The sequence below is a fragment of the Parus major genome, chromosome 6 (genome assembly GCF_001522545.3).
Source record: "Parus major isolate Abel chromosome 6, Parus_major1.1, whole genome shotgun sequence".
Taxonomy (NCBI): Eukaryota; Metazoa; Chordata; class Aves; order Passeriformes; family Paridae; genus Parus; species Parus major.
Window position 1 is genome coordinate 27,685,039 of NC_031775.1, and position 21,036 is coordinate 27,706,074.

The 21,036-nt window shown below is 41.5% G+C and overlaps 1 protein-coding gene across 1 annotated transcript in view; it reads right to left on the reverse strand.

Moving 5' to 3' along the window:
* The window catches only part of SHTN1 (shootin 1), a 53,763-nt gene that overhangs the window by 5,033 nt on the left and 27,694 nt on the right, over nucleotides 1-21,036 (reverse strand). Inside the window, exons 9-16 of the mRNA XM_015633431.3 lie at nucleotides 14,981-15,127; nucleotides 13,538-13,691; nucleotides 12,381-12,486; nucleotides 10,606-10,688; nucleotides 7,599-7,711; nucleotides 6,927-6,980; nucleotides 4,051-4,171; nucleotides 3,030-3,213 (exon numbers count right to left, since the gene is read on the reverse strand). Of these exons, the coding sequence (XP_015488917.1) occupies nucleotides 3,030-3,213; nucleotides 4,051-4,171; nucleotides 6,927-6,980; nucleotides 7,599-7,711; nucleotides 10,606-10,688; nucleotides 12,381-12,486; nucleotides 13,538-13,691; nucleotides 14,981-15,127 (962 nt within the window). The remainder of the gene's footprint in view (nucleotides 1-3,029; nucleotides 3,214-4,050; nucleotides 4,172-6,926; nucleotides 6,981-7,598; nucleotides 7,712-10,605; nucleotides 10,689-12,380; nucleotides 12,487-13,537; nucleotides 13,692-14,980; nucleotides 15,128-21,036) is intronic.

Below are 21,036 nucleotides of genomic sequence, written 5' to 3' on the forward strand. Positions count from 1 at the left end.
ACCTTTATAGCTCATTCCAGCTGAGGCTGAGCTGCTCCCTGCAGAGCTGGTAGATGATTTGGGGTACTAAGATTACAGCCAGGAGAGGGAGGACAAATCCTTTAATTGTATAAAATCATCAGATTAAGACTAACCCTCTCTGTAGTGCACTCTGTCAGCAGAGAACTCTGCACCCCAGAAACACAATATTTACCAAGTGCTGAAAAAAACCCCACCAAACAACCAAAAACCCTGGGCAGAGCCAGACACATCTTTCCCTTCTGTGCCTAAACACTGCAGGGGGTCACAGGAACTCTCTTTGTTCCCATGGAAAATAAATTGTCACCTCTTCTAAGCAGTTGTCCCAGAATTACACTCATGCTGGGTTAAACACTGGGGAAGAGACCTGCAGAGGAAGTTACCTGCACACTGAGCTAAGGCCTCAGTTTCTCTGCAGGACACACATTACTGATGTCTCCTGCCCAAGCACCACCTCAGCAAAATTTCACACATTCCACACCATCTCCTAAATGGCTTCAGACACACAAGAACCTCTTGCACTGCAGTAACACCTCACCTAGGGGTTCTAAACTCAGGTTTGTTATAACAAGCTGTACATTAAAATCCAGGTGAAGGTGAAAGAATAAATCCCACCCTACAAGAGACACCTGACAATTATGAGACATGCAGTCCTCCCCTGGGATGTGAAAGGTTTGCTTGGCTGCTGCAAACAGATTAAGAAGTCACAGCTTGGTTAGATTTTGAGGAATTGCAAATGATGAAAGAGCTGCATCCTTTAACATCAGGTGGGAATAAGAAGAGGATTTCTCAGGTAGGGTATGCAGTCCAGGCAGGGCACTGTTGGCTCAGTTAGCACAGGCTCCTTTAGGGAATGGAGTGGTGCAAACAGGAGCAGTGTGGAGGGAAGCAGCCCCTGCTGCAGAGCACATGGTTCAGGGTGATTCACTGAACCAGCTCTGGGGGGGCCCCCAGAACATCCAAAAAAGCTGGATCACATGCCCTGATTTAGCTTCATTCATGCAATGAATCCAGGGATCCAGGATGCACTCCAGAATACAAATCAAAGCATAGCTAATGCAGACAACAATAGTGGGATTTGCTTCAGAAGTGCTCTGCTGATCCAAACTAAGCTGATTCCAGGGAAGCACAGAAAACTGCCTAATTACAGAGCCAAGTTGTCAGACCTGCTGGCCAGATGAACTCCCCTCTGCTTCCAAGCAGCCCTGTTCCCAACAGTGCTTTCACACCTCAGTCTGGAGGCTGCTTCTACCAACCTCTGCTGCAAACAGGAGCCAGGAGAGAAAAGAAAAGCAGCTGTTCTGTTCTGGTGTGGGGCCTGCAGGTTATCCCTGCTCCTCCTCCAGCCTGGCCACACAAGAGCAGGAGAGCCCCAGCACCTTCTCTCTCGCTGCAATCCATCCCTAAGGATGAGTGCTCCCAATTAAGGTTTACACCAATGCCTCGGTGCAAGGAAGCCCTGCAGCACTAAGGAGTCTGGCCCACCACATTTGTTCTAATGCTTTAAACAGATAAATTAAAGTGAAATGTGTCTTTCGGGATGTCACTGAATAGGCAAGCTGAGAAATAAATTGAGCTTCACATATGCTTTTATAGCACGTAACAACTGTGGCTGTCAACACAAGATCCTTTTCACTGTCAATTTACCACGCATTCTGCGAGACCTTGGGGCCTGCAATTATTTCATTTCCTTTCTTGTAAATGCAATTTCCACTTAGTTCAGTGGCATGAAGATACACAAAAGGTGGCAGGAGTTGCTTGTATTTTCTGGTTTGTTCAAAATAGTAGAACTCCATAAACTACAAACACAATTTTCAGGAACAACCTCACCTTTCTGTCAGGGTAGGCGTTCCAGAAAATGCAATGGCATTATTCATGTCAAAACAACTGTTGAAAATATCTTCATCTTTCTGATTAAATTAAAATGAAGATCATTTTTCTTCTAAGGATACTTAAATGAAATAAAAGGGGAAAATACATATGATTGAAAATGGCATTCTGCTTTTAATTCTCTGTGGGAATTAAATACAACTGCAGAGCACAAAAGGAAATTGGGCTCTTTATCCACTCAAAAAAAAAAGATGAAAGCACCTGCATAAGAGTGAAGTATCAGTTCATAAAAATAGATGCAAACTGAATACTCAGCTCATTTGTCATGACTTCCTCCTCTCTGAACAAAGCAATGGGGACTTGTTAGAATTGGTACTGGTGGTATTTTCTAACTGACAGAGCAGGAAATCAGAAGTTTAATTAGCCATAACTACAATATTTTTCCAATCTGATTTGTCTCATCTCTCTCCTTTACTTGAAATGACAAACTGACAAGCAACTTGGCAAGGCAACCAAAGCAAGAGCACAGCCCAACTCCAAAAGGAGCCTGGTACTGTCAGAGAACAAACCAATCATCCAGGGAATCTGAAATAAATATTGCTGAAGTAGATTTAACTCTGATGCTGGCTTCAAGTCTTCAATTTGGGGTCATGGAAGATCCTGCTGCCCATCTGTGCAAATGCAGCACTATGTTTTTGGGTTTTTTTAACTTGAGATTTCAAGGTAATTCAAAAGTTTTACCAACAATAAGAGTAATAGTTAGGACTTGTTTTGGTTCAACAGAAACTGCCCTGCACACCAGCATATAGACCAAGATGATTCACATGACTGTATTTTTTAAAGTGTTTGCCAGAACGACTTTTAATCAATAATACAACTACCATTCTTCTTCAGGATGTGGAAAAAAAAAAACCCAACCTTGTTAATCTTCCAGAATCTCTTGAGGGCTTTTTTTTTGACAGAGAAGATGAATGTTTTCTTGAAGAATGTTCACAGGTTTTCGAAGAACGTTATTACAGAGAATTTAATTTCTCCTTTCATATGAGACTGCAAATTATTTGGGGAGTCAGTGGTAAACAGCTGCAGACTGTACAATTATCTTGCTAACCAAAACTGATATTAAATCACTTTCTAAACACATCTTGTACCACAATATATCTAGAGATCTATATTCTACTTACTGTAAAGTAGGCTTGGAGCCCGTAGCACCCTTAGGCTGGCTGGGGACAGGACCTGAGTTGGGAACTTTGGAAGTGAATTCTGTCTCCACGTCTTTCTTGTTCAACACTGCCTGTGGGGCACTGGCTCCTGAACCCAGCACAGGCAGAGACTTTGATTCTGATGTGGCCAAGATTCCAGTGGGACCTAAAATCCAAAGAAAGTTTAATGCTTCTGTTATCCTGATTCCAAGAGCAGAGCAGAACTCAAGCTAACTGCAGAAATCAAAATGGAATTTTAACAAACAGTGTCCAGTGCAAGAGAATGTCAAAATACTGCATTTGCAGCTTCTGCTCTCCCCACCAAGATTTTCCCTTTCTTGTACCACAGGCAGCACTTGGTGTGTTGGTTCTCCTGACTTTTGGGTTGGTAAGTCCTGCTGCCCACACAGCCCTACCCAGGCACAACTTTGGTGCTCTTCCAGGCTGACTGCAGAAAAGCCTGGTCTCAATACTGATGAGGAGTCAATGAACTGTCTGCAAAGTCCAAGATGAAACTCTGCAGTGACATTCAAATAAGCCACACCTGCATCAATGATGGCATGGACCTACACTTGCACAAACTGTGCTTGTAGCCAAGCAGAATATCAAAAGTTTCTTAAAGAAGATGGCAGTAAGGCACAGTGTAAAAACTGCAGACCCCTGGTCTGCAGAGGAGGTTAATTCAAATCACCAGTCCTCGATCTCATTTCTCTGGCTAGCATTACTTTCAAGAGTATTCTCACAGTAGTTTCAAACAGTAACTCCAGCAATAACATCTGAGCTCCAGGCTGGAAAGAGGAATCTGTGTGTGCAGAAAATCCTGACAGAAGCATCTCTTGAGAAAATGGGATGAAAAGCAACAGGTGAGAGAGGGAGGGAGTCACTGTAGAAGAAGGTGGAGTTCTCCATAATGGCTGCAATGGCAGTGGTCTGGAAGGGAATGTAAAGCTTCAAGAGTCAATGCAGGGAGAGGAAGAGGACTCTTCTGAAGCCCAGCACTTACTGCCACTGTCCTGGTCAGTGGTCACTTTCCGGCGCCGCAGGACTCGTTCCAGCTCTGTTTCACCACTGTCTGTTTCAAGGGACTTCAAGCTTCGGGAACTGGTGGATTTATTCAGTGTTTCCTACAGCAAGAAAAAGGCATGAGGAACTCTCTGAGGACAGATTATGCCTTGCCAAGCAGCTCATGTGCACAAGTTCAGCATCTTTCACACTGCAGTTCTAGAGCAGAGTGCCAAGCCCTTCCATCGGCACAGCAGGAGCATCGGGGAGCCGCTCACCATCCCACTCTTACTCAGATTAATGATGAAGGGATAAACCACACTCATTACACATTAGGGGGTTGATATCAGGCTTAAGAGAGATGCCCTGGCCCTGCCACTAATAAACAAATCCTGATGTTTGCAGGAAACTGCCAACTTCCTCCATCTTAACATCTGAAGGATCTTAAGAAACTGCTAGAGTTCTCATGCACGTAATTAAGCTCTGTTAGCAAAATGCCAGAGATCCATCTTCTACTGCTCCAGTGGGTTTTGTATTTTAGCATGGTCCTCTGTTGCTGCATCCTGGTGTATACATGTATCTGCACAAGTCACTATTTATCAGCTACAACTGCAGCATATTACATTCTGTAATGTAGCTGACCTGCCATAAACCTGACCCTGTGTCTATATACTTCAAGGTTTCTCTTTTGCACAGACTTAGATCTCAAGCTGAAACAGTTTTTTATACATACAGAACAAAAAAAAAAAAAAGTTATTACTGACTTATGCCATGGCTAGCATGTGGTATCAGTGAAACTGCAAATCCAGGAGCATTTTTTTTTTAATTGGGAGGAAAAGAGGCTTTAAGCAAAGCCTGAAACCTCACAAACTTGCCTACAGGAATTTAAATACACATTTCGTGCACACTGCACACATTTCCCAACTCACAACAATCAGCTGCTGGATCAGAACCTACCTGATGGTAAAATTTACCCAAAATGTTTATAATGTAACTGGAAATTTGGTACCCATATACTATTTCCTCCTCCCTCTGAGTATTCCCATAAATCTTGTTTATTCAGCCTTCCAAAACATGTCAGACTCATACAGCATTTTTCCAGACAATAAATAACATCCTATTGACATCTTTTGTTGGTAAGTACATAACTTTTGAGCAGAAATAGCCAAGGACAAAAGGAAATAACCCTGCAAGTTGCAAAAGCTATGTTATTTTCAGGACCCCTTCAAATAAGCTCTTAATTCTTCACTCCTGCCTAGAAGTTAAAAAAAATTCTTTCAAAACTATTTTAAATTTAACCAAGCAGGTTATTCATTAGTAGTATGCTCCAGATCTGTACAAATGTACATGTAAAAAAGTAACTTAAAAAAGGGAGTCACTCAAACTCTGGAATTTGCACAACATAAATGTGTTTTGTTTGCAACAATTATATGGAGGTCTACACAAAATGCATAATTAGCAGAGTAACAACAAATGTTTACTCCATCACATTCCACCCCCATGTTTGTTGTCTGACTGTGCATAATCACTGCTCTCAAGAATAGACTGGAGTTGCATTTTATACAGTTTGTCTTGCACTGCAAATACCCTGAAAGGCTCAAAAGCAACGAGCCTGACACAGAAGTGCAGTGCCTGCAGGTTTCTCTCTGCTCCCTCTGAAGTGCACAATCAAGTCTCCCCTGATGCCAGTGACACTGTGCTGAAGAAATAAAACAGCTATTAGAGAACGAAAGGACCCTGGGCAGGATAGCTCTGTCCAACCCTCACTGGTCCAAACAGCACACCACATCCCACTATTCCTGTAATTATGGAATTCTGCTTAAAGCACAGCCTCAGTGCTGTGTTTTATTCCTTTTAATTATGTGTCACTCTAATTAAGGCTCAGCATTAGGGTCTGGTGACTCTCTAGACCATTTCTTCCCTTCTTCCCCTGCTTTCACATGACTGGAGAACAGCAACCTTAACACAGTGCTGGTGCCCCACTGGTGATTTTAAATCACAGCAGAGGCTGTGGCCACACTCTGCTGTGCTGTCTTGCATCCCCCAGAACACCAGTGAACTGTGTTTTGTAAGGGCTGTTTAACCACTGGATGATGAGAATGATTAGCTTCACCTTCTGTAGAGTGCAAGTGAAGCATTTTGCTTCAATACTGCCAGAATTCCACCTGACATCCCAAAGTGGCACTTCAAAAGCTTCAGGGTTACAGAAGTCAGGGAGCAAGAACTACAGCTCCTTCTGACTGACACAATTTAGCTCTTGTGCAAAAGAAGCAACCAGTTAAAAACAACAAATGCTACACATGAGTAAAGGACACAACAAACCTAGCACACTGCTCTCAGCTGGACCAAACATGCCTAATGGTTTTATTTTGTGATAAGAGGTTATGTGGACAGCTTCAGAATCCACTTTTTCTACACATAAACCCAGACAGACCAGAGCCATTGCTTTATTTAAACTTCACATATGCTAACAAGAAATGCGGTGGCACAGGAAAGAGACCAGTTGATGAGGACAACTCTACACCAATTTTATGTGCAGTCCAGAGGCTTTACTTTGGACTAGATACAGCTACTCAGCTGCCTCTCCATCCCTAAGCATCCACACTGGGAGTATTTGAAAAGTTTCCAAAGAATCTATGGCAGACATAGACCACAAAATCCAAAGCACACAAACCCAGTACAGAGCACAAAACCTAATTCTCCTAGCAAGACCACAACCAATCCTTAAGTCAAACCAAAGTCAAAGGTGGAACTGGGTTTTTTTTCCCAAAACTGTTATATGGCTTCAAACCAAAATGCAGAAATTTCACAGTTTGCACAGAAGGCCCTGTCAACTCAGCGAGAAGAAAATGAAATATAATATGAAAGTTCTCTTACCAGAATCCCTTTTAGTTCTTTCATTGCACTTTCAGAAGGCTTTGGTGTTTCTGGCTGTTAACAAACACAACACACAAATGTTAAAAGCCACACGAAATGGCTCAGGACAGACTCTGTAGCTGCAGAGAGACCTTACACAGGGACCCAGGCCTGTGGGTGTGTGACATTGCTCTGAACCCTCCTCCCCTGGGCACAGGACTAACATTCCATCCATTTCCTTACTCAGATGAAGAGAAGAGCCTCAGCTCTTGTGTCTGAATCACAGACTTCACATAAAGAGTATGCTTTTGTGAAGGAGGTAAGCAGTGTTCTACAGAAACCACCTCAGGTGTAAGTGTTGCAGAAAAGAAAGTGCTAATGCAGTCTACTTGTTGATTATCCCCTTTAACCACTTCAGGTATTCTCTCTGTGCTTTCTGCATCTTAGCAGCTGTTTGTTTACAAGCTTCTTTTCTGTGTCAAAGAAACTGGCATTTACTTACTGCTGCCTTAATTTTATTTTTTTTTTTTTCTGTTCTTCAGGTATATGCTGCTCTAATTAATTTTATCCAAAATCATGCAAAGTAAATGAGGGGAGGAAAATGTATTCTTCTGAATATTTAACAGAAAAGTTTATTTTCAGTGTAAATTACTGTACTTAGCTAAAATTATTAGACTGGTACTTATTCCAAACCTTTGTTTTAGGCCTGCTTGACTGGTTGACTGGTCTCAGGTGAACTCCCTTTTTAATCCTGTCCATCATCTCTTCCACAGCTTGTCTCTTCAGATCCGTAACTTCTTCACCTGCTAAAGAAGGCAAAGAGCAGACCACACTTCAGAAAGGAACTGCAGAGAAATGGCACAAAGGAAAATCCATGTTCTTGTTCTGGATACAGGGATCTTTGCTATCAGCTCAGCTGTCCCAGCTCCTCAAGCATAAAATGTCATTTCACACTGAGGATCTTGACTTTGCAAATACCCAACTGCAGAAGTTTGGACAACAGCAGGGCCCACATCCTGAAAAACGCAAAGCTGCTGGAACAGTTTGGGAATTGCAAAAGCTCAGTGCTCTAGGCTGAAGCACCAGGGTCTGAAAGAACAAAGCTCTGCCCCCACTGTGGCTCAGCAGAAATTTCCACAGCTCCACTGACATGGGAGGAGCTGATAATGCCCTGTGACAGTGACTCCCAACCACTCTCCCATCTCACATGGGTTTGAGGACCTGGCTGGAAAAACACACCAACACCTCAGTCTGAACTAAACCCAACCCTTCAAAAAACACTGCATCAAGTTAAAGGCAAAAGCTGAAATACCATGAAAGGAAATGGCTGCTTTTTCAAGAGTTTTGGTATCAGGACTGCAAAATATTCAGATGACATGGGGAACTCTGTGATGAACCTAAATAATACCTGTTAACTTATCAGCATTCTGGATAACAAAAGAAAAGACCCTTAACATTCCAGAAAGGGGAGGGGGGGAAGAGCACTTAAAGCAAATACTTGGAAAAATAGGGTTGATGCTATTCAAAGCTGCAACCCTGTACCTTATGTAACAGGAATTTTAAAAAGACTTCTGCTCTCTCACTTGTCAGGGTACTATTGATGATTCATAGAAATGTGGTTTCTGTATTCTAAGCCGATTTAATGTCAGGCTTTAATTTCACAAACAGGCTGTTTCAAATATAAAAGCTTAATTGGTGGTATGGGATAGAAACCACTCATTCTAAGTCCTTAACAGGGGTCAAAACAAGCCTCAAGTTTGATATAATAACTAGATCAAGAAAGAACTTTCTCCCTTTTTTTTATTTTAAGAACAGCTCAACTATTAAGAGGAAAAGCAGTTTATATGTAATTGAAGAAAGGTCAGAACTGTTCGTTTACTAATAAGTAATGAAAGACTGGGGAGTAGAGAACTTGGAGTGAATTTCATAGTGTTTCCTGCAATCACTGTTTGTGACAGTCTCAACAAAAAGGCATAATCAAAACATCTAGGATGCTTCAAGGTAAGGAACCCTGACAAATCAAGGCACTATAATTGGACTTCTACTGAAAGGTAAGATTGACTCTTATCAGAGATCTCAGTACAAGGTCATCTCCCTAACTCTCCCATCCAGACCAACAGCCTTGTTTCTCTCAGACTGGTGACCAGTTCCCAGAAATTCCCCCAGGGACCTGCCCAAGTCACTCCATTCTTCATTTCCTCACCTGAAAATGGGAGGAGTAATGTACTTTCCTTTCCCCCACTTCCTGCCTGTTGGTTCCATGCAACAATCCAGCCTGACTTACATACCATTAGTCTGCTAACAGCAGGGGGTTTTTAACAGTTATATCCTGTAATTTCAGCCAGGTTCCCTTCTTTGTTTAAGTGGCAGCAAATGAGTTAAGCAATTCACTACAAACAAACTCCTGCTGTTTCAGAAGGAAGAGAGAAACAGCAAGAAAACCCTTAGTTATTTAACTGGCAATGCCTGTCTAACTAGCTCTGACTCTTCAGGCACTCACAGCATTTGTAAATCTGTACTTAACTCCTATTCTCAACCTACTAAGTTTCCAGCTTCCATTAACAACAATAAAATGCAATTTCAGCTCTTACTCTGCATGCAGAGCCACCTTAGTGCAAGACCTGTTTTGTTTTAGGTTTTCAGTGTTATTAAAGGATTAGAATTACAGTCAACTCTGAGTGGTAATTTCACAAGATATGAATTGAGGGATGAAAACTGAAGTATTTAACAAACAAGCTCTGTGGAGAGGCTCTGGACAGAAGAAATTATGTGTGGAAGTTCATAAATTTCCCTGTATTATGCTGAATATCACCTGCTCTCTGTTTAATGCTCATAGGTTTGGTCTTCTGCCTCTTCCAAGTAACCTGTGGAAGCACAAAGCCCTGCACATGCTGTAGCTCAAGCAAGAAGATAACTTTTCTCCAGTTACAGAAAGTGCTAGGTCTTCCCTTGAAGTTTTTGACCTGCAGCCTCAAAGACTGTTTATACTCAAATCCTTTTGGAAAAAGTAAATTGGATGCTGATGACCAGCTCAGTGGAGGCAGAGATGGCTATGAGGGCCACACAAATTTACTTGGGATCTCAAGGAAGTCTGCAGTAGAATACAACAGAATGTTTCAGCTGGAAGGGCCCTGCAGTAACCATCTGGTCTGACAGCCTGACCACTTCAGGGTTACAGCATATTCTTAAGGGCCTCAAAAACTTACAAGCTTGGGCCATCAACCACTTCTCTGGGAAGCCTGTGCTAGTGTCTGACCATTCTCACCATAAATAAATTCTTCCTTACGTCCAGTCTAAGCATTCCTTGATGCAGTTTTAAACACTCCCATGTGTTCTATCACTGGATCCCAGGGTGAAGAGCTCAGCACCAGCCTCTCCCTCTCCCCTCCTCAGGAGCTGTAGAGAGCAATAAATCCTCTCTTCAGCCTTCTTTTCTCTGAACCAGACAAGCCCAGAGTCCTCAGCCACCCCTCACAGGAATGCCAAAGATACCACTTCTCATCTTGGTGCACGTATTCCTGGGCTGCAATCCCATTTCTGGGCTGCAGGGCAGAGGAATGTGCTGGGACATGGACAGCTGGAGTTAATGCTGACAATCAAAGGCATCTGCATCACCATCTTTAGCCCCAGCTCCTTTCCAGCAGCTTTTCCTGCAGTACCAGTGGATAAGGCCCATGGCTTGAGAAGGGATGAGCTGTACCTGAGTCCTGCTGAGGAGGTTTCTCCTTCTTGCTCACGTTGGTGTTGGAGTGAGATCTCTTGCGAATCATTGACATGAGAGACCTTGGGGGAAAATGAAACTGCAGATTGTCATTTGTCCTGGGTCACCCACTGTCAGAATGAGCCTGAACATGACACACCACCAGCCTGCTTATACCTGATTATACAGCCATTTACAGAAGACTCATTTAATGGTTCTTGAATGCAGATGCACTGAATTACCCCCCACAATGCCTCCCATCAAAATGCACCAGAGAAATTTATTTCTTTTTAACAGACATTAGGCACAAATCAAAACACTCCAGATTTGAATATTAAAAGCCAGTGTCTCATTGTGACACATGACAAACAGAAGCTGCTTCAGCATAATAAACAGAAAGAAGAGCCTGTAGATGTTGAAGTATTGTTCTCCAGAGGACACTTAAATATGGTGATCAGTATCTCCTTACCATTTCCAAGTTTGCAATCTTCTTACAGTGTCAAATAATTATCCCCTCACTATATTCACAAGGTAAAAGTCCACACCAGCAAATGATTCATCTTCAACAACAAGTACAAGCTCCTCTGCACTTCTGATGTGTCAGCAAGGCCAGTCAGTCCCTACTGATAATCCTTCCTTACAGTGACACAGCACAGTGACATCCCTGCCTAGAAGGTCAAAACTCTGTCCCAAAAAAATGCAGCATCCAGTGCCCACGTCCTAAAACAATTTCTATCCACATACACATCACAGTGCATGAGGAAATAGTCTGATTTTGCTACAGGATTTAAAATTAATAGTTTCAGCTATTCCAAACAGTAAAGTGCACAAATTTAAACCAGAAAATCCCACAGCACTCCTACACAGTTAATTCATGCTATCCATCAGTGAGAAAGGAGCAAGCAGGCAAAATGAGTTAATGGACATAAAAGAAGCAGAAGGCCAAAGACAATCTTTCTGAACATGTCTGGTTTCTAAAAACAATACAAGATGCACAAAGGGATGAATTCTCCCCAACAATCACATCTATTTGTATGTTTAGCACAGTAGTTAACAAGACTCCTGGATGTCATTTCTATTACAGAAGGCTGCAAACTGTCATCAAAGTCAATTTATTTCTAAAACCAAGCAGACAGCATGAAGAGATTACCTGAGTTTTTAAAATTAACGAAGCACCCTTTAGTGTTTAGGTGATTCATCTGGGTCTAATGTGTGATACAGCAGCATAGACAAGTCATTCTCTTTTAAAGTCCTTTGCAGAAATCATGCCAAATTTTGGTAATTTTGCCCAAAACTGCTTGATGACTGGGTGGTGCTTTTCTTTTTTCTTTTTTTTTTTTTTGTCCTTTTTAACTTATGAAAATAATTGTGGGAACTCAATGGAGTCTGATTTTCATCATCATCAGTATCTGACATGAAGGGACACACAATAATCTAACATATCCTTTGGTTCAAAGGAGTTTTCTTGGCAAAAGAAAGCATTTCACAAGTCTATAATTACAGCTATCAGGTGAATAGAAAAAAAATAATCTCCTAAATTTAGAGGAGACAGGTATCCCTCCTCCTCTGAAGGCACAGTCTAGACAATCTGTCAGGCTCAGCAAGGCAGGCACTGATCAGAATTGGTCAGGGTGTTAACTCTGGGGGCAGGTGGGGCACTGAGCGTGTCCTGCTGCTCAGGAGCCCCACACAGGTGGAGAAAGCCTTTCTTCCTTTAAAGACACTCTTCCTGCTTGGGTAGCAGCTGATGTGAGGAGTTCTGTGGGAGCACTCACCGGATGGGGTTGGGAGGAGGAGGAGGAGGGAGAGGCGGCGGCGGAGGCGGCGGAGGCGGCGGGGCAGGGTTTTCAGACTGCTGGATTCGCTTCTGAAGTTCATCAACTGCACAGGAGCAATGAAACAAACCACAGTGAGCTCCTGGGCTCTCTCATCTCCTCTGAAAACCAACTTTGATGGTTTAAGGAAAAAACTCTACTAAAGAACAAAAAAACCTGCACCACACAACTGCCAGAAGTCCATTTTTTGACATTTTCTACCAAGAACAATGCACTGGATTCCCATTAGAACAGCAACCTCCAACCTGAGTTACTACTGAAACCCTCCCTCACACAGGATTCTTCATATGAAATGATAGAGCAGGGAAAACCTGATCCCATTTCTGCAGTGGTCTATCTGAGGTTGTATTTGAGAATAAACTAACAAGAGATGAAAGAAATGGACAATTTCAACATCCAGACTTATCTCTCTTACTGATGGAGTGGGCTTTCCCCATAAAAATGGTTGAAATTGGGTTGTGCCAGAATGGATTTTTTTCTCTCCTGTTTTCATGTCAAACCTAAAATGTGGAAATTACTTTTCTGCACTTGAAATGCTGTCAAATATAATTATTTGGGGAAGGGCAAAAACAGAGAAAAAAAAAGCCTTTTTTCTGAATTTCTTTTAGTTACAAAAATTCTTAGCAATTGTTCTACGCACAGTACGTTACAGCAGAGGTAAGAATATGATTTCCAAAGTGGATATGGATCTTTGTTCTTGCAATGATAGATTCAAATTAAAGTATTTTAAACTTGCTTTTAAATTTTAAAAGGTAAAAAAATTAAAAATCAACTGAGTGACTGTAAAGTCCAGGTATCATCTTTTGTGTCCTTCACACAGATATCCATTCCCATATATTTATCCATGTGTAAGACTCAGGGCAACCTAACAACAGGATTTTTATTCCTTACAGAAGTTTTACAAGGTTATTCCTTCACACATTTTGGACACAGCTGTTCTGCAGCTGAAGGCAGTTGCTGTACTTTGTCTAGTGAAGCAAAGGTCTGGATCACAGCTACACAAAAGCTTCTGGAGTCTCAAATGCAGATATGCACCAACCAGCCCACATATACACACACACTTTACCCCTAAAATGAAAGTTATGACACAATTTTACCCGAATGCTTTAGGTCTCTAGCTTTTTCTTCTGCGTGCTGACACTTCAGCTCCAGTTCTTTCTTATCTTCTTCCAAAAGCTCTAGTTGCTGTTTAAGGCGACTAATCTCCTTATGCAGTGACTGATTCTCTAGCTGCTCTTCCAATTCTTTAATCTGCAGTTGGCAAACAAGAGGATTCATCACAATAAAAAGCATTTTCTGTCCCTCCTGTTGGCAAATAATCCACTAGGTATGGTTGTGCCTGAAAACATCATGTTATAATACAGGAGTGAAGCACAAGTCCCAGAAAAAGGAAAATTTTTGAATGGGAGCTGGAAAGATTCTTCTGAGAGATGTCAGAATATTCTGTTATGACCCCAACTTGCTTTATCTCTTCTTTAAAATATGTCTTTAGCTCCAAAGTACTTAAGCTTTAGGTTGTTCCCTTTTCTTTTTATACCGTTTTTATCACATAATTAGAATTTAATTTCAGAACATTTCCTCGTTTGAAGCACAAGAACATTGACTTTTTTTTTTTCTCTTACTGCTTCCACTGACAGGCTCATTATTTAAACTCCCTTGTCTCAATTCATGCAGATGCCACTGGGGGAATTATGGAATATCTGATTCAGAGGCAGCATTCAGATGCAGAGTAGCAGTTACTTCATAGCTCCCTAAACACATACCTTCTGCTCTAGACTTTTAAGTAGCCAAAGATGCAGAGGTTTTCTTTGAACTGGCAATTATTCTTCCAAAATACTCATTCAGAGCATTTGAGATTGCACAGTCTCAGCATTGCTGCATTGATGAAAGGACAGGAATTGTTTACCTATCCCTAGGATTACTCAACTAACAGAGTTTTAGGAACAGGCCTCAGAGCTAAAGCAAAGCTCATTTTCAAAGCTTTCCTTGGAAGCAATGGCAATTTCTCCCAGTAAAGAGAGTGATCTAGTCCAGCTTTAGAGAATATATTTGTTTATATCCTATCAGTTTAGGTCCTCTCTTTGCAGATTCACTTTCCTCCTCCAGTATGTCTGGCTTGCTCCCATCCTTTTGTTCAGCAAGACCCAGATCATTAATGTGCACTGCCTACCTCTCACCTCATGTTCTTTCCTTATAGCCCCAAGACACCCTTTGTATTACTCAATGTCCAAAACATTCTCTTGTCATCTCTTCACTTAACAGAACCTGACTCACTGCTTGTAACTGCACTTACTGGCACCCAGAATAAAATACCTGCCTAAACCACAGCCTTCAGGCTCAGGAGCCTTCGAGTTCTGTGCTCATATCTGAACAGTGACTCAGAAGAAGGGAATCACAACCTTCTCTGAAATTTAGTTCTTAAAAGCTCTTACAGGGGATATGATCTCAAAAAATTCTGAATGTAATTAAGACACAGCACTCCTTAAGTTCAGGAGGTTTTCAAAGACTTTCACATGAGATGAAAAGAAATTCTCTTTTACCTTTTGCTGGTGTTGAAGCCTCTCTTCTTCTAATGTGTGGGTTAGCTTAGCATTGTCATCCAAAGCCTTCAAAAGCTGTTGATCAGGAGCAGAATTTTGCAGAAGCAACTGACTCTGCCTTTTCATCTTGTTTTGTTCAATAAACATCTGCCAAAACAAGCCCAACCCCGACAAAAACAACAGTCAGGCAGGCACAGTCTAATACTAAAATGGCTATTGGAAAGAAAATGAGATATTAACATTATGTTAATGTGGTAGGAATAATGAGGAAGAAGCTGAGAAGGAATGGGAAAGGAAGTTTGAGAGTAAAATTCACAAGAGCTAAATTCACACTGAAAGGAACCAGGTGTTTGCTCAGAACCACCCACTGCTACACCTCAATTACCCACATGTTGGCAGCATTCAGAATTTAAACATCTCAATTCTCTTTCCTGGGAATGGGAACAATCTGAGCCCCGTTTTGGGAGCTCTGCAAAGACTAAAAGAACTCTAGGTGAAGATAAAATATCTATGAATTCACAGGCTATCTCCTCAAACACATCTGCAAGCCTTGGCATAAAGCCACTTACTGGAGGGTTAGCTGGATATGTGAATGATGGAAATTCATTTCTTCAGGAAACGAATTTCAGTCCATGTCTGTGTAATCAGTGCGGGCACTTGCCCTGGGGAAAAGGCTTTTTAGGACAAATTCAGCCTTTTAGTTCTGATCTTTGTGTTCCTTCCTCTTCCCAAGTTATATTTTTCATGTGGCAAATGAATACATTGTGGGGGGCAGGAAAAATCAAAAGGTCTAGAGACCTGACATTGATAAAAATATCACACCCATCTCTAGCCTTCACTTAAGAGGTGCAGAAGCTGTCAGCATATGCAGTTTCCCTAAGAGATATGTTCCTCCTAGACTGTTTAGGAGCTAGGAAAATAAAAAAGACTGCTTCCCAACATAAAAAAATTCTAGTGAATTTATTCTGCACCTTGACATCTCTTTCAGGTAGAGGTTTGCCCCCAGGCAACACAGGCTTCCACTCGACAAACTCAGCTGTGCCTGCTCTCAGAGCAGAAACAGGGACTGGGTCATGCTGAGGTTTCACGTGAGTGTGCACAGGTCAGCAGAGCCACTTCTAGCAGCAGAACAGAGAACAGCCTGAGAATGCAGGTACTCCCTCAGACTGCAAAAACACCGTTGCAGAGCTCAGCAAAAGCAAGGGGATATTTTAAGGATAAAGTATTAGAAATACAAAAGTGCCATGACACCTTTTCAGATTCCCATCCTGTTTATTGACAAACCAGAATTACGGATACGAGATATTGTTTCTTCCCCTCTGGCACCACTGCAATGCTCTGTGATTTATTTCTTTTAATACAACTAGATATTAAATATGAGCTGATGCTTGTGGCAAGCATTCTTTACAGAGACACTTCAGCTGAGCCTTCCCAGCAAGCAGCTCCCAGCGCAGCTGTGCAGACAGACAGAGAAAAGCACTGACCGTGCTGAACTTTTACCTCCCCTGGCAGCCTGTCTGACCCTGCATGCCAGGAGGAGCCAATTGATGCAGCCCTAACACCAATAAAACCTGCACTGAACACTCCACTGGGCAAAGCTGTGCCATGGGGGCAGGCAGCAAAGGACTGGAAGCATTTGATGGAGAGGAAATGATGAACGTAGGCGCTGGTGCTGCACTTTGCTATAAAGCAAACAGGAACAAATTGCTGGCACTGCAAAGTCAAATGTGCACTGGACATCAGCCCTCTGTCCCCAAATTCTGACAGTCAAACCAATTCATGCTTATGTGAACCTTACACTAGTAGGGCTGTGGCAAAAACAATTCAAGGGCAAGAGAATTTCAGAATTAAAGCTACCCACAACAAACCATAAAGGTTTGCCTTTGTATTGCATCTCATTCATGTAACACCTCATATTCTTAAAATAAACAGCATCTTTGAACATTACAATTGAGAAAGGCCTCTAAATCACTGCAAAACAACTCAATATTGTCTCTAAGTTTTCTGTGTTCCTGTTAAGTCACTCACAGAAGTTATTTAGCCCTGACAGAAAACAACCTCTCTCCAGAAGCCAGCTTCAGCAAACATCACAGTTTACCCACTGTGAACTTTCAAAGCAAACTGAAAACCTGGATTTTTAAACTTTTTTTTCAGAATCTGAAAAATAGTTTAAGGTGATCAGTTCCAGATTTTTATTCACCAAGTTTCTGCCACTAAATCCAACCAGAGTTGTTCCAGCCTGAGGGAGCAGAAAGTTGCCAAAACAAGAAGAAATCAAGTAAAGCAACTTGATTCCTTCAACTAGAGCAGATACTTCACCAAGTGTAGAAAATTCATATTCACTTTGTTTCATGTTCTTCTGCAACAAAATGATAAAAATCTTTTTGAAGAGCTGGATGAAAACCTTTTCATTCAGAAGCCTTCACATCAAGTCCTGCATTTTCAATTAGCTTTATAAATTGCTTTTGTGATATATTCCTGCTCACAAATATGGAAGTGTCTTCAACATCACAGAAAAAAAAAATTGATTATAAGGTAATGCTGCAATCAGACACCTGGGAACCAAATTCTCACAGGGAGTCCCATCCATCTCAGAAGTTACTTACACAATTTCTCTAAATGCCAACACTAAATGGAAGGGATAAAACCAGACAGGACAGTTGTGTCGAGCAAGCTGGTGGTACTGATGCCAAGTTTTTGAGAGGCTGCACTGTTCAATACAGGATGAAAAAGACCCTTGCAAATTAATTGTAACTTAAAATTTAAAAAAATCAATTCCTGCTTCAGCAGGGCAGAAACCCGTCTGCACAACCCCGAATATTAATTAAAGTGACTGCTGAAAGGGCAAAACAGTTACTAACAAGATTATTTGGACTAGGTGGAATTTAACCAATTGATGGATTAGTTCCGACTTTGCCACCTGCTAGACAATTATCTGCAGAGCATCCCAATCAATGCTGGAAACACAAGGCAATAGTGCAGGAATCTACTGAAAACCACGCCTGCAGCTGAAGGCAGATCACAAAGAAAAGCAGTTTGCTTACAGTCTAATCAGTCTAATTTTTAAAATCACTCATTGTTGTGCCAACCAGTTACGTATCTTCCTCTCCCTGAGTTTAGGAAGAGAAGCTGCAAAGTACAGAAAATCTGGGAGCTGGCCACTTTCCATCAGCAGAGTTTTCACAAGAACTGGGGAGGTGGAAAGAAGGGGGTGAATATAACAGAAGTTTTTCCCTTGACCTCAGTGAGGCCGTACCTCATTCTCAGCCCCTTGCTCCAGCCCCTTACCCGACAGAGCGTTCACTGCAGCTGTTTTTTGTTTACAGCAGGGCTGAAAAAGGAATTCTTCCTCATTAAAAAAGTTAGAAAGCAACTCCGTTAGTGTCAAATCCCTGGGAACACCAACCCGTGTTCAAGTAAGGTTCAGGATAAAACTGGATGCTTTCCAACCAACCCTCCTCCCAGGAGCAAAACAGTGACAAAGGAAGTTCTTTAATATCCATGTGTGCCTACACTTCCATCTACATGTCCTTTGGGATTTGCTGTGAGCAATAACCTTTTTGTCTTAGTTACAGCTTGAAGGGAGAAAAATGTCCCAGTACAGCAGAGGTTGTTCTAGTAAGGTTATCAACGGTTGCATAAAGCAAAATAAAAATCAGTGGGACTCTGTCCATTATAAATACAGTAACAAAAGGTAAGTAGCAAGGCAGAGTCAAAATTGGGAAGTGTCAAATAGAACAGAAGATCACTCAACTGAGCAGCTGGTCCTTTTTTCCATCCTCAGCAGCACTGCCCCATTCCCTCCACAACCTAGTGAGGAATCAGTGAGTCACAGAGGGGTAACCCATTCACATTTGTCACAGTTTACAGGAGCTGATGCCTTTTGCATTATGTGTACCCCAAAGCCTTACAGCTTGTGTTCAGATCTAAAATAAGTCCCAAGAGAGGTAGGATCAAGGTATTTCTATCTCCCCAAAAGAACAGGCCGTTTGAAGGATTTTGTGTGAGGGGGAGGACACAGTGATCATGTCTAATTATGGCTTGACAGGGCACTAAGTAGCTTTAAAGTTAGGGTTAAAATACAGCTCCTGGTATGTTTTTAGTTCAGTGGCTAATCAGGAAAAAAAAAAAAATAAAATATATATATATATATAAAATCTCCTTTAGTGGAGTCAAAGTCTAATCTAGTTGTGTTAAGTGAGCAGTGTGACCATGAAAAAGGACATATGCATAATATGGACAGCCAAGAGTCGCTCATAGATGATTAATAATATTTCTGACCAGTAAAGATACAATTCAGTTGATTTTAGTTACCTGGCTAATTGCCAGACAGCTTCTGAAGGGGTGGTTTCTAAAGAACTACAAGCTGCAGCATTAGTAAGTTTTGTGGCTCAAAAGAAGAGGTCTAACTCAGTCAGAATGGGAGAACTGGAGTAGATGTGTTAAGCCTATGTTTTGTCCATCATTTGCTTCTCACCATGGAGGTGCTTGGAGCATGTACTTTTGAGTGTGAGCAGACTATTCCCACAAACAATGTGACGTCCTTAAAAACAGAGCATTATTTATTTTACCAGCCTGTTCTGTACAAAAATACAGTAGTTTCTCCAACTACAGCACTCATTCTTTACTTATGAGGCATAACTGCACAAAATTCAGAGGAAAAAATAATCTCTACTGTTATTTATTTCTTCATTTCCTGCAGTTTTATTTTTGCCATGGTAGAAGCACAGTGATACATTCTATAATGCTCACAGCCTTACAGCATTTAGACACCATCTAATAGATTCAGAAGTAGATCATACACCACATGAAAAAAGAGGAAACATTTTCACTTTTTTCCCCTCACAGACTAATTGCCTGAACAAAAAGAGATGGGGGGGAAGAGAAAGAGACCAAAGAGTTTCCCAGTGCATCCATCTGTTACCATTCCCCAAGCCTCTTCCCAGGAAAAGGCTTGATGAAACATTCTAGCATTACATCATGCTTCAAAAGCAGTAACATCCAAGCTCAGGAGAATTCAAGTACTAACTACTTATGTCTCTTTAATTATTAAATCCAGTTCAGTCAGCTAGACTGCACATTAATTATCTTCAGATACCAGCTGCAGTTGAACTAGCCTTGGTGAAGCACAGAGCTGCTTCTCCAGTGCTGGTTTTGCACTATCCACTCACAGGTGTAATATGTTAATGCAAAAGTCCTCACAAATTAACCCAAAAGGTCACAAATGTGTCTGAGGAAGAGGTCTTTGCGAGCTCATGCCATCAAGATAACCAAACCCATTGCATGCAACCTTGTAAGAAGTACAGACACCTGCTAAGAGTGACAGTGGTTTTCCAAGTTGACAGCCACCTTTTATCTTTCAACATAGGAAGATTCAGAGTGTAAAGTCAGCTGTGTGCTAGACCAGGTATGGGATGCAGGTATTTTGAGGAAAAACAAGTTAAATACACACATTTTGTTGTGCAATAGTAACTTAAAAGCACAAACAGCTGTAGGATGGTAGAAGCATTGAGGAAGGAAAGTCAATGAAAAGATGAACAATGCACATTAGAGATTCACTGAATTGTTTTAATTCATCTGAATCATAGTTCCTTTGAATGCAGCCTTTCAACTTCTTAACTGCAAACTGTTTTACAGATTACCATAAACACCTGGGAAACCTTTCTTTTCTTTTTCTAGTTGTGCATTTTGAGCAAAAGCCTGCAGGAGCCTCAGAAGTGAAAGGAACCCCAACAAACTGCTCAGAAGTTTGACAGTTAATTTCTATTTGTCCAAGATACAGAGGGCAAGAAAAAAATCAGCTCAATGTCAACTTTGAGAGCACAGTGCTTCTCCATGGGGCTTCCAGAGCACTTCAGGTGCAGGGTTTGTCTCTCCACCAGCATACACTAATAATAAACTGTTCACTTATGCTGGTTTTGGCTGGAAGAGTTAATTTTCTTCACAGTAGCTGGTATGGGGCTGTGTTTTGGATTTGTGCTGAAAACAGCACTGAATATAGAAAGATATTTTCATTATTCAGAGCAGTGCTTGCATGGAGTCAAGGCCTTTTCTGC